The 13,109-nt window shown below is 36.6% G+C and overlaps 2 protein-coding genes across 4 annotated transcripts in view; both read right to left on the bottom strand.

Annotated features, from left to right (window-relative positions):
- The window catches only part of LOC123873353, a 30,536-nt gene extending 26,418 nt beyond the window's left edge, over nt 1–4,118 (bottom strand). The window contains exons 1-5 of one of the 3 annotated variants that reach the window (XR_006797667.1): nt 4,008–4,118; nt 3,548–3,817; nt 2,134–2,331; nt 1,672–1,801; nt 571–702 (exon numbers count right to left, since the gene is read on the bottom strand). The gene's annotated coding sequence lies outside the window, so the exon portion shown is untranslated. Of the gene's footprint in view, nt 1–570; nt 703–1,671; nt 1,802–2,133; nt 2,332–3,547 lie in introns of all 3 variants that reach the window. The other 2 variants (XR_006797666.1, XR_006797665.1) reach the window with 2 other exon arrangements.
- Nucleotides 4,119–7,273: 3,155 nt separating this feature from the next.
- On the bottom strand, nt 7,274–11,830 carry LOC123873345. Its single transcript, XM_045918165.1, has 4 exons — nt 11,240–11,830; nt 9,758–9,913; nt 8,901–9,081; nt 7,274–7,426 (listed from the first exon to the last, which is right to left on the bottom strand). The coding sequence occupies exons 1-4, from the start codon at nt 11,324–11,326 to the stop codon at nt 7,281–7,283; spliced, it is 570 nt and encodes a 189-aa protein (XP_045774121.1). The 5' UTR covers nt 11,327–11,830; the 3' UTR covers nt 7,274–7,280.
- Nucleotides 11,831–13,109: the final 1,279 nt, after the last annotated feature.

Raw genomic sequence — 13,109 nt, 5'->3', positions numbered from 1 at the left:
GTAGTATAGCGCTGTCTCGTTTTAACACTGCCTTAAGTCTGAGCAAAGTCAAAGTGCGTTCTATAGATCTCGGACTTAGATAATATCTCGTGTCAAGCCCCATAAGAAGATTCACTATGGTTGCTCCAGCACTACTGAAGCTTGTATTGCGTTATTTTCCGGGCTAAAAAGTAGCCTACGTCACTTTTCAGGTCTTTAACTATACTTAATCATTGCAAATGATCACGCTAATTAGCCGGTTGTTAAATAGTTTGTAAGCTGTGATCAAAACAAATGAACATTCTTTGGGTTTTTCTTTCACTGTTCATTATTTCAGCTCAGAAAAGAAATAAGTATTTCATACACCCAAAATATGATGTTCATAGGTACGGAACCCTATTTGAGCAAGGCCCGACTCGCACTTGGCCGTTTTTTTATTATTTGTTGTTGTAGCGGGAATAGAAAAGCTTTGTGAAAATTTTAATTCTCTACCTTTTACGGTTTATGAGGTATAGCCCGTTGACAGACGGACAGACAACGGCTTAGTAATAAGGTCCTGTTTGGACCCTTCGGGTCCCGAATGATACTTACGTAGGTTAAGCAATAAGGGTGAAGGCGGTAGGGGATGCTAGCGCTCGCGGTATGTGACGTATTGCACTTCTCGACTTTCCTGGATGGCTTGCATCGTGTTGTACACCAGAAACAGCAGGTAGATGTTTAGACCTGTACAAAAATAAACGCCATATTAGAAATCTAAAATTTCCTATATTTCATTAAAAAATTATAATAGATAGATAGATAGAAACTCTTTATTGCACACAAAAAACACATATAAGGATAACAACACAGTAAGAAGAAAACAGAAAAAAACAATTGTGTGCAAAGGCGGCCTTATTGCTTGGAGCAATCTCTACCAGGCAACCTTTGCTGAAAGGAGAAGTTCTAGGAAGGAGGTTGGATAGTACCAATACTTACTATACTAATAATATATAGATATAATACTTTGTAAAACAAAATTATTAAGTAGATAGGTACGTGGTTTTGTTTACTCTCTCTAGAGACTAAGCTTATGTATTTTAAATTTCAGTAAAACTCAGTTTTTCGAATGAAATAATAATAAAATGATTGATCGTAGAATATCGGACAAAACCACAAAAGAGACACGAAAAAGCCTGTATATTTTATATCGACGAACGAGATTGCTATTATTTTTCAGTAGGCATTCCTAAATAAAACGATATCGTAGGCAGTGGTCTACGTACGATCTCTGTCTTATTCATTACTAGCTAATGCCTGCGACTTCGTCCTCGAGAATTCAGATTTTCAAAAGTTGCTTGGGAACTCTTTGATTTCCCGGGATAAAAATCAGCCTATCCGTATATGGGATGCAAACAATCCCGTACTTTTTAGTGGTTGAGCCGTAAAAGGTAACTGAAAGGTAAAGGAAAGGAGGACATACAGACAGACACAGTTTCGCAATTTAAAAATAGATTCTAGTTTGTATAAGTTTTTTTGGTTCATTAATGCAACTAGAAGGTCTAGTGGTCTAGTGGTAGTGGCTAGGGTATTTTGTATATCTAGGTAGGTACCTATAAATACTTGAGACTAGTAAAGTATATCTATTAAATAATTTCTGAATATTCCTGAATATTGGGAAATTACCTGAAAAACTATGCTATCACTAAAACTCACCAAAAAAGATGAAGTATATAATGTTCTCCACGTATTCTCTGAAGTCAAAGTATATGAGGTCGACACACAGGGTCAGGATTTGGAACAGCGTACCAAAGTAAAAGTATATTTGTAGAAGAATAAGTTTTTTCTGAAAAAAAAGATTGTTAACTGATCATGATCTGGGTTTTTCATACAAATAGACGACAATGTAGACTGGCCGATGCTAATGACCGTAAAATAATCTATAACTTTTTGATTTTCTGGGGTAAAAAGTAACGCACATCCGAGTTGCAAGTTATATCTGTACCAATTTCCCGTGCGAACTCTTTGATTTTCCGGGATAAAAAGTAGCCTATGCCCATCCCAGGGATACAACCTATCGTAAATGGATGAGCTGTGAAAAGCTAGACAGACAGACACACATTAGCATTTTATAACTTTAGTATGGATGGATACGCATTACAATCAAATAACCTTTACCTTATGAGCACCAACCAGCAGTATAATTGTGATGATCACATCAATCGCCACAAAAGCAATCGTCAATGGTATATGAAGCACAGGATCTAACGGCGCAGCTTCCTTGTCTACTTCCTGGTTATCTTCTGTATCCCTCGCACTTGTTATCCCTTCCACTAGTAAGAAGAGGAGGAAAGGGACTGACAGGAGGGAAAGAACCTGAAAACACACAAGAGATTTATTTAATTTCAGAATCCCAAATTCTCAATGCATGCCACTTATCCATATATTATCTTTATCCATATAGCATATTTCCATTTTCAATACGAAAGTGTGTCTGTCTGTCTGTTACGTTTTGAAGGCTCAACCGATTGAGCCGATTTTAATGAAATTTGGTACAGGGTTAGCTTATATCCCAGGGACGTTCCTACGGGATTCTTAAGGGTCTATCCGTTCAACCGATTTATATGAAAGGTAAAGAGGTCGCTTACGTCCCGGAAATTGATTTTGGCATCTTTTTATCCCGGAAAAATAGGGTATGTACCTACTCGGAAACATGTGTATGTCTATCCACCCTGGACTAATAATTAATCTTTGCAGTCTGGGGACACACGTTTCAGGGTATAAACCCTAGTGCCTGTTTTAGGGTGTATAACCGGAATAAGTAATTAAAACTCACGGAATACCAACTTTCCTTATCTCTACAAGTTTACATTATACTACTCTGTTTACATAATAAAAGATAAATAAGTAAGTACAGGAAAACAAAATAAAATTCCGAATCAAATTATTTTGGCCAAAACATAAATATCTCTTCGAGTTCTGAGAACTGGCTCTCTTGTTAAAGAGTCTGCAACTGGTTTATCCGGTTGTACCTAAATAATATTATGAAGCCCGTGTTTTTATTTTTGTTGTGGTGATTCCTCGAAGGAAGGTCAAGGTGCGGCGTGGTTTTCATTTTGAGTTAAGTAGGTACATTCTAATCAATTTTTAGGGTTCCGTACCTCATAAGGAAAAACGGAACCCTTATAGGATCACTTTGTTGTCTGTCTGTCTGTCCGTCTGTTGTGTCTATCAAGAAAACCTATAGGGTACTTCCCGGGAACTCTTTGATTTTCTGAGATATTAAGTAGCCTATGTCACTCTCCAGGTATTGAACTATATCCATACAGACAGATTTGACAGGCTGATACATTCTCGCTTATGATCACATTCGAGTAGATAAAGAATATCTATAATCCATTGACTCGCTGGTCGATTCCGAAAAACCTGCATCAATCATTATTACAATCGCAATAATTGTTATGATTGGCTGAATTTATGCTATCCTTGTTGCATTGTAGCCAATAGTGAGCGAGCGTCAACCAATCGGAGGCGATTGCGATCGTGACATTGTAACTGTCACTCTACCGTAATCGAACCGCAGGATACTCACCAAATTGACATATCCAAAAATAATAACACCCTTTCTAATAGGCACACAAAAGCAGCACTTCTTCACAACTGGACAATTTAGTTTTTCGAAGTCACAACACTTCATTATGCCAAATGCCTATATTTTTTTAAATTTCATAAATTATCCATTCAACTTAATTCAGTTTACTACTAATACCTACCTATCTTTACTATAGTATAATTAGTCGTCTATATTCCACAAAAAATACTAAACTTTTTATATTTTTTCATTAAATTTTCTTTGTTATACCTGTAATAAATATTGAACACTAATCTTTATTACTTAGAGAAAAAATGAAAATAAAATATCTACTAAAATACACAAATGAAATATTTTCTTGGAATTTTTAGAACTCACTGCACTAAAAAAAACAATGCTTAGAAAATTTTGTCTACATTTTTTTAATAAATAAGTATCCAAAAATTTTTTTTAAACAAACCAGAATTTCAAAAGTCAATTTTTTTTGAGATCTGACTAACGTTGGCGGAATTACGTTATTTGAATTAACTTCTACGAACCTAGTTTGAACCTCCTCACTGGAATAATTCTTTGAGACAAAACTAGAGATGGATACTACTGCTACTTTTAAATCATTTTCATTTTGGTGAAATTATTCTTTTCTTCACACTTAGTGATTTCACAGGTGATTTTTACGGCGAATTATCTTTTCCATTTTCACATTTGTTTACAATCATTATTAAAACAAGTGGTTTTTCACGGATAGTGACTTTTCGCACTTACATCTTTTGCTACTTTAATTTAACTAGTTGTTATCTCTTTCTAACACGAAGCAATGTCACTTACATTGCATCCTTGCTTGCACATTCTTTAGCGTCTCAACTCAGGTTGGTGACAATGCATGCATTTAAAAATAAAGGGGGATTAAAAGTAATAATTTTTTTGAATGATTTTGCTTCGTGATTTGTCACAGGCTACTTAAAGTACCTAACTCGTGTTCCCGGTGAAATGAAAAGGCTTTCACATTTTGTCATGCAACCTGTGAAATGGTCCATCTCTAGACAGGACACAGCGTAGATAATCTTAAGTAACATCTATAATACATACATCCTTCACAATAATAGGATGCTTCCTTATGTGCGTCCAGAATAGAGTCGCCACGCGTCACAGACTAAGGATAGACGGAGTTTATGTACCTACTCGTACCTACTTATTCTACTATCCTTTGCCTTGTTGATGACTTTCCTAGCGCAATGGTAACTTTTCCATTCCATTCTATCAGCCTGTGTGTGTCCACTGCTGGAAATAGGCCTTTCCAAGAGCGCGCCAGCAAATACGGTCCTCCGTCTTCCTCATCCACCCGCTCCTCGCCACCCTCTCGGTCCAGCGGGCTGGAGGTCGTCCTACACTGCGCTTACCGGTATGCGATCTTTAACAGTAGCCGAACACAGTTTTAACAGTAGCAGAACACAGTTTTAACAGTAGCAGAACACGCGTGACCTGTCGGCCGTCGTCGGTTCTGCGACAGACATGGCTTGCCCATTGCCACTTCAGCTTGCTGATCCTTTGAACTATGTCGGTCGCTTTTGTCCTTCTGCGAATTTTCCTCGTTCCAGATTTTATCCCTAATCAACATAGCTCGTTCCATAGCTCGCTGAGCGACTTTCAATTGATGGACTTCTGTACGTACTCGTAGTTTATTATTATAAGTGGTAATCGGATTCCATTTTGAGAGATTTCGGATGCGATTTCCAGAAGGTATAATTTGATAATTTATCATTCCTAAATAGCCTCCAGTTTGATATGGCATTCGGCCGTGACAATAGTAAGGCCGCGATTACACCTGTAAGTTTTATTCACGTAACCCCCCGTACACACACTGCCCGTGTGGCATGAGAAGAAGCGAGGAACGGAGGCAGAGTCGTAGTGTGGCCGCGTTCTCGCATGTTCCTCGTTCATGCCCATCGCTCCATATTTTGTCGGTAAGTATGCAAAAGCGCGCACGCTACGTCTCTGCCTCCGTACCTCGCTCCTTCCCGTGCCACGCGGGCATAGTGTGGACGGGGGGTAAGTATGCAATAGCGCGCACGCTGCCGCAGTTTCGACGTCCATCGCGTAGCAAAGGCAAACGACCTAGTGCAGCGCCGGCGATTAATTGCGCGAGTAGAGCCGTGTGTGGACGCACAGTGAGTAGCTTACGTAATTAATTGAAAACAAAGCATCTTAGTGTAACAAGTGTAAATTAAAAAATTTCAACACCCCCGACAAATCATTTTCAAATAAATAATTATGTATATCTAGGCAACGTCCACCTTGACAGCTTGACATTTGTCAATTGACACTTGAATATTATGAACCTAAGGGTTATCTAACCTTCTTTTCTACAAGAAAACTAGAAAATAGCTGATAACTTTTAAACGGCTGAACCAATTTTTTGCATTATAGCTAAGAACACTCTCGATCAAGCCACCTTTCAAACAAAAAAAAGTAAATTAAAATCGGTTCATTCGTTTAGGCGCTACGATGCCACAGACAGATACACAGATACACAGATACACAGATACACAGATACACAGACACACAGATACACACGTCAAACTTATAACACCCCTCTTTTTGGGTCGGGGGTTAAAAACTACCCACGACGGCAGACATAAGCAAAATTAACAGTAGGTATGTATTCAAATGCGGCTCTGCTCTACAATGACAACTATGTCATTGTAGACCTAAATACTAACTAAGGTCGCATTTTTGTGGGTCATAGGAATCACGAAAAAATTGAAATAATTTTTATACAGAAAGAAAAATCTTTTCAATGTTTAATAAACTTTTTCCCCTCGATTTTGAATCCAATATTTTGTATACTTACTGAAAGGTTGCAATACTAACGAAGTGACAGTCAGCCCTTTGAGTATTTTTCAATTTTTCCTAAGTATATATTTTTCCTTCTTTAAGAAAAACTTAATAAAGTAGGGTAAGTAATAGGTATAATAAAAACAAGTAGAACTTCCAAAAATATATTTAGCATCTTATTAAAATAAACAAAATATTATTGTAGAATATGTACTCCTTAAACTTAAGTAAGTACTTAACACATTGATTTATTAGTTAAATATTGTCTTAATATTTTGACAAAAATAATTTGAATGTATCACATATTTTATCTATACATTATAAAATACCTATTTAATTAATTGTTCTAGCGAGTTAAAGTATACAAAAATGATTCCTTATAATATACAAATTAAGATCTTAAATGAGTTAATTTGGTGACCAGCACCACTTTATGTACAAAAATATACGGTATATCTAATAGCAGATACTTTGCAACGTAGCCCCCACTACAAAAGGATATGAAGGAAAAAACCAGTGTTTAAATTTTTTTTAAATGACAGAAGTGAACACTTATGACTACAAAACACAAACAGCGATGTTTTTTAGACTATCCCATCATTGTAGTAATGTAGTATCAAAAATTAAAGGCACATGGGTTTATAATAATATAATATATAGTGAGATAGGTATATAATTTGTTTTCTTGTTCAATAACGCGTATATCATAAGCGCAGCACGTCATACTTACAACTACAGATACACTGTTAACATTTAGCATGTCGGTGATGCGACTTTGGAATAATTACTAATCTCAAAATTGCCCAACGCGCCTGAAGAAGTTTTCACTTCAATAACAAAATCAGTAACAATAGAACATGATAGAACTTCCTAGTATTTCGGTAATCAAGAGTAGGTAATATTATACAGTCCCAGGGATCTCTTTGACGAAATCAAGGTTGGCAGTACATTTCTCATCAGCCCCATGGTTCACGAATTCAAACTGGGAGTTGTTTTTCAGTTTGATGAATTCACTTCTTACGAGAATTATGAGGTAGCCTTGCAAAACTGAAACAGAAAAGAAAAAGTACTTAAAAAAATATAAATTACGAGACAACGAGCAGGCGGGTCACCTGATATTAAGTGATTATTACCGCCCATAAACATTTGCAGTACAAAAGAAACCGCCAATGATGCGTTGCCGGCCTTTCAGGAATTTGTTGGCCCGCCCCTTGAATAACCCCATATTCAGTGGCGTAACTATATCATCTAGGGCCCGTGGCAAATTCTTTTAATGCGGCCCTATCAGTAAAAATCGCCACGTTGTACTCAGTTTAATTTTAATAAACTTCGAGAGTTTAGCTCGAGCTCAGCCATAAAAAATGTTATGTTTTAAAGCACCTCACTCAACTTTTCTCATGAAAAATAAAGAGTTTCTAGGGATATTTATTCATGTTAACCCATGCGGATGAAGTTCCGGGTAAGTACTACAATAACAATACAACAAAAGCGCGAGCGAAGCGAGAGCGAAATTTTTATTAATTGTATTTACAAGGGCTTATCTTCTTGGGCAAAATTCGGTACTATTCAGTGGTAGCTTGCATTGTAATTTGTAAGGTATTTTATCCAAAAAAATCAGAATTTCCACGGAGTCTGAACGAAGTTCCGGTAATCTAATACAATATAAAAGCGCGAGCGAAGCGAGCGCAAAATTTTTGATAGATTTACAAATAGCTTGTAAATTCGAGAACTAGTTATCATGCATTTTGAAAACAATTTCTCTTTGTCTGGGATTTCGTGGCCTCTTGGGCCGGGGCCCTCTTGGGTCGGGGGCCCGTGGCAATTTGCCACCCCTGCCACCCTATTGTTACGCCACTGCCCATATTGTACAGTTGTGACGCTGTACGCTTGGTTGAAATTGCCGGCGCTATGGGTAATCTATTTGCTATTTCACCTAACATTGTGTGAGAAACATATCCCCGGTATAAAGAGGCCGCGGCTGGCCCATACCTACACAATCCGCACGGAGTCGAATGCTCTTGATGTACTTATCGTGCAAAATGTCAAAAACAATACCCGACGACGGATCCTTCGGTACACGAGTCTGACTCGCACTTGGCTGTTTTTGTTGTTGTTTGTCAAAGTCGTTTGTAAAGTAAGTTAAAGTACGTTAAAAAGGGAACATAATAGTAGCGGAATACCAATATTATTTAATGTTATAATATTTTTATCGTTACTTATCGGTAAATGTGCGATAATTAAGTGTAAGTAAGTACTTTGTACCACATCATTAGTTACACCTATCTGTATTTGTATAGTTATAACCGATAATTGAATTGTTACTTTTATCGTTATAGGTATTTGTAATGGTATCTATATAACGTTAACGTAGAACTGAGAAGGATACGCTACTTTTGGTCCCGGAAAATCAGAGTTTGCATGGGATTTAAGGAAAAACTTAATCCATGTGGATGAAGTTGAGTACATCATCTAGTACTTATACTATGTATAAATAAGCTAGTACATAAAGTTTGATACTTACAAACCATTACAATAATCATAACCAGGGTTGGCACCATAAATGACCATATAAATATTATCATAATAGGAGCCACGTATACGTAGTACGCATACATTGCTATACAAAAACCAACTATAGCCACGTTCAGACATAAAACAGCTATACTATATCTGTAGAATATCCTCATTTTCTTGTAGTCTTTCTGAAAAAAAATATCCTGTATTTTTTAAAAGTTCACAATATATTACAAATAAAACATCTTGACGCGAGAGGTCAATGAACGTTCCGTAAATAGGCTACTCGAAGTCAATGCCGTGACGTAGGAGAGGCATTGACCCGAGTTTTGCACGCTTTACAATGCGGGTTTGGAAAATATTAAATCACTAAAACTACAAGATAAGACAAATGGTTATTGCATATTGGTATTGGATTGTGTTAAGTATAATAAGTTACGCTAAGTTTTTGCTAGTTCTGTTTACACCCTGTATATTTAGACATACTTGCTTAGAGGGCTCTCTCCGTCACTCGTTTCATACAATCGTAGTTCCAATTTCATTTGAATATTGAGCAACCAAAGTCTATGAAATTTTGCAGACATATTCTAGAAACTAATATCTATGTCTGTGGTTTTCTAGATTTCTGTTAAAATATTCGGTTTCAAATCTCTGCTCTGCACAGATTTGAAACCGTGAGCCCCTGTAATTTTAAAACTACATATTTTTAGAAAAATCTAAAACACCACAGACACAGATATTAGTTTCTAGAATATGTCTGCAAAATTTCATGGACTGTGGTTGCTTAATATTCAAATGAAATCGGAACTACGATTCTATGAAACGAGTGATGGAGAGAGCCCTGTTAATAACATTAGAACTTACTTTATGCGCACTTATAATGAATAGAACGTTAAACGCGATGTCCAAGATCATTAAGAGTATTATTAGTGAAGAAATCACAGCTCCCGACGCTTGTATCCTGTAGTAGTCGTGACATAATTTTATAATCATGACAGTTGAGAAGGATATGCTGCTTATCTGTAAAAGAAAAAGTTTGTAGCATCATTACATTACTACTAGTATTATACTACTATTACAAAACCACTAGATTACAACGTGGGGTTATTCAAGGGGCGGATCAACAACTTCCTGAAAAGTCGGCAACGCATCGGCGTTACTAAAAGGTGCTGCAAATGCTCATGGGCGGCGGTAATCACTTTACATCAGGTGACCCGCCTGCTTGTTTGCTATTATTTATTATTTTTAAAAAAATCATTTCGATTGAATGAAGCAATAGGGATGTTTCCTACGTCAAATATAAATTATTTCTGGAAGATTATCGAATCAAAAAAGAGAGTCTTCTACGTCCTTTGTAGTTTTAAGTAGTAAACATTTTGAATTATCGATCAAACTAAACAAGCACGTCAAATCATTGTGACGTCACAATCCAGTATTTCATAGAAGCTAGCATACTAGCGCGTTTTTTGACGCCTAATAAAAAGTTACTGATTAGACTAATTGGACACATCCCTATTACTTCTTTTCTGCAACCGAATTTTGACATAACGAACATAGTCAAAATGTCCACGTCACGTACCTACGAGGCGATTTGCATCCTCGTTTCTGATTCGAGCTGCTAGGGTATGTATAAAATGGAACGCCCTTCCGGCATGAGTTTTCCCCTCCACATTAAATATAGGTACCTTCAAGTTTTTTTTTTTTTTTCTATTTTTTTTTTAATGAAAATATTACAATAAAACTTAAGGCTAGCCTTATCTAATTACTAAAGATAAGGTTATGATTTATTATCCTTCAAGTTATGACTGAATAGGCATCTTCTAGGCAAGTGCGTGCGATGGCAGTATGGATGTAAGATGTTACATCTTAGGCTGCATCATCACTTACCAGCAGGTCAAGCGCTAGTCTATAAATGTAAAAAATTGGGGCGTAGCTCATACAGAAATGCAGGCTTTTTGAGCAGCTTCGTGCATAAATAAACCATGTAAGAAATCAAAAATTTTAATTTAGCCACAAGTTAGCTCTTAGCTGCAATGTTACCTGCTGGTAAGTACTGGAAAGGCAGTCTAAGATGGAAGCGGACTAGCTTGGATGGGGTAAAGCAGTTTTTATGAAACCCAATCCCTTAATGTTTTCTGCGCAGCATCGACTAGCATCGCTTGGTATGGTAGAAATGAGACAATTAAGAAATTATAGATTCCCAAATTGATCCAGTTGGGAATCGAACCCAGGACCTCCCACATCACCACCACAATAGACCATATAAGACCACAGTGCTCATCATTGTACCAGGGAGGAAGTCCAGTTAAGGGTAGGTATTTTAAGATGTACCATGAGGTCACTCACCTGCTTTAAGTATGCCCAAACAAGTAAACCATATCGAAGAGGAAAACAAAAACAACACCGCAGCAAAATTGGTATTTCACACCTCATTTTGTTTTTTTTTTTTCGAATTTCTATAAAAAATAATATTAGAATAACCGCTTTTAAAAAAACTGTTTAAGTCACTCCTAATTTTTATAGCAACTAAATATTTGGCGTTAAAAATAGCAGAAGAAATTCGGGCGTAGAATTATTTAAAGTTTGTCGATACTATTTTTATTTATTTCCATTTCTACATTTCCAAGCTATTTTTTTGTTTATTTACTATTATTTCCTATGTACTTGTTGGAATTTATTCGGATTCGATCTTTTATTTCATACAACTTATCGTTAACACGTCTAAGCCCCGACTGGTATAAAAGTTACTGTGATAGACCGTACCTATATTATGTTTCTAAACGGTCTGTTATCATCTGGTTTCCTGCAGCAGATTATCGGAATGTGGGATGCCTGCGCAAAATTCCAACAAAACAAAATTGGGACTTCGAACTTCGAAGGATATTACAATACAAAATTATTTATAACAATCTTCATGAACTTTCTGCACTCTTGTCTATCGTAAACAATTTATTATCAAGATAAAGCTCATTATTACAATAATATGTTTGTATGTATGTATGTATGTATATACTTAATATTTTATTGCACCACAAAACACAAATGAAAAAAGATGAAAAAAAAAAAAAAAAAAAAAAACAGGTTACAAAAAGAAAACTTTCGCTAAGTTATGTCGATCTCTTCTAGTTGACTAACATCTTGACATCTCGACTAACAATAAATAATTTTAGGTGGTGTGGTGGCTATAGCCTGTTGACCTTCTATCCGAGAGGTCGGGGTTCAATCCTGGGACGCATCTCTAACTTTCGGATTTATCTGCGTTTTGAGTTTTGACCAATCAAATATCACATGCACTAACGGTGAAAGAAAACATTGTGAGGAAACCTGCATGCCTGAGTTCTTCATAATGCTCTCAAAGGTGTGTGCAGTCTTCTGTACTAGACCAGCGTGGCAGACTATGGCCTGTAGATGGGTAGAGTGGTAGTGTTAGTAGAGTAGCCGGCGATGGGTTGATCATGACGACGATGATGTCGTCTATAATATAAGCAAAAACCGCATTAAAATCGGGCCAGACAGAACAAACTAGCGATTTTTTCATGAAGTCATGAGTGAATTATAAGCATCTTCTAGTAAGCGCGCTCTATCTTATCTTATAAAAAAATAAAAACCGGCCAAGTGCGAGTCAGACTCATGCACTGAGGGTTCCGTATTCGGGTATTTTTTCCAACATTTTGCACGATAAATCAAAAACTATCATACATAAAAAAAAAATCAGTTTCAGAGTGTATACGTAAAGCCCTTTCATACGCACAACAGACGGAAACGTTTAAGTGCGGAAACCAGCCCAGAGAGAAGAAGAAGAAGCCCTTTCATATGACATTCCACTTGGTATAGTTTTCTTATTTTGAAAATTTAAAAACTTTTTTTTTTTAATGATGTGACCAGAAGTTTACGGTATTCGGATTTATTCCTTTACTTGTGCTATAAGACCTACCTACCTGCTCATGATTCTAGGTCAACGGGAAGTACCCTATAGGAATCTTGACAGACACGACGGACAGACAGACAGACAGACAACGAAGTGATCCTACAAGAGTTCCGTTTTCCCTATTGAGGTACGGAACCCTAAAAAGCCCGATAAATATGTTAAAATATTATTATTTAAAAAACTTTTTGAATCCAACCAACCATTATTGCAACTGTGCTAACATTGGCACTTGGCAGGTCATTGTTTTTTTGAATCTTATACGTTAGTTGAAGTGGCATCCAGGCTCTT

Source organism: Maniola jurtina, chromosome 16, assembly GCF_905333055.1.
Source record: "Maniola jurtina chromosome 16, ilManJurt1.1, whole genome shotgun sequence".
In the NCBI taxonomy this organism is placed as follows: Eukaryota; Metazoa; Arthropoda; class Insecta; order Lepidoptera; family Nymphalidae; genus Maniola; species Maniola jurtina.
Note: the sequence above shows the minus strand (reverse complement) of the source record. Positions and strands in the feature narration are given on the sequence as shown.

Bases quoted from the DNA above. Each gene is read 5' to 3' on its own strand.
- LOC123873345 (XM_045918165.1), bottom strand. From the start codon at position 11,326: ATGAGGTGTGAAATACCAATTTTGCTGCGGTGTTGTTTTTGTTTTCCT. The intron at 9,914-11,239 runs GTGAGTGACCTC...TTTCTTTTACAG, and splicing joins TTTGGGCATACTTAAAGCAG to ATAAGCAGCATATCCTTCTC. The intron at 7,427-8,900 runs GTAAGTATCAAA...TTTCTGTTTCAG, and splicing joins TATGATTATTGTAATGGTTT to TTTTGCAAGGCTACCTCATA.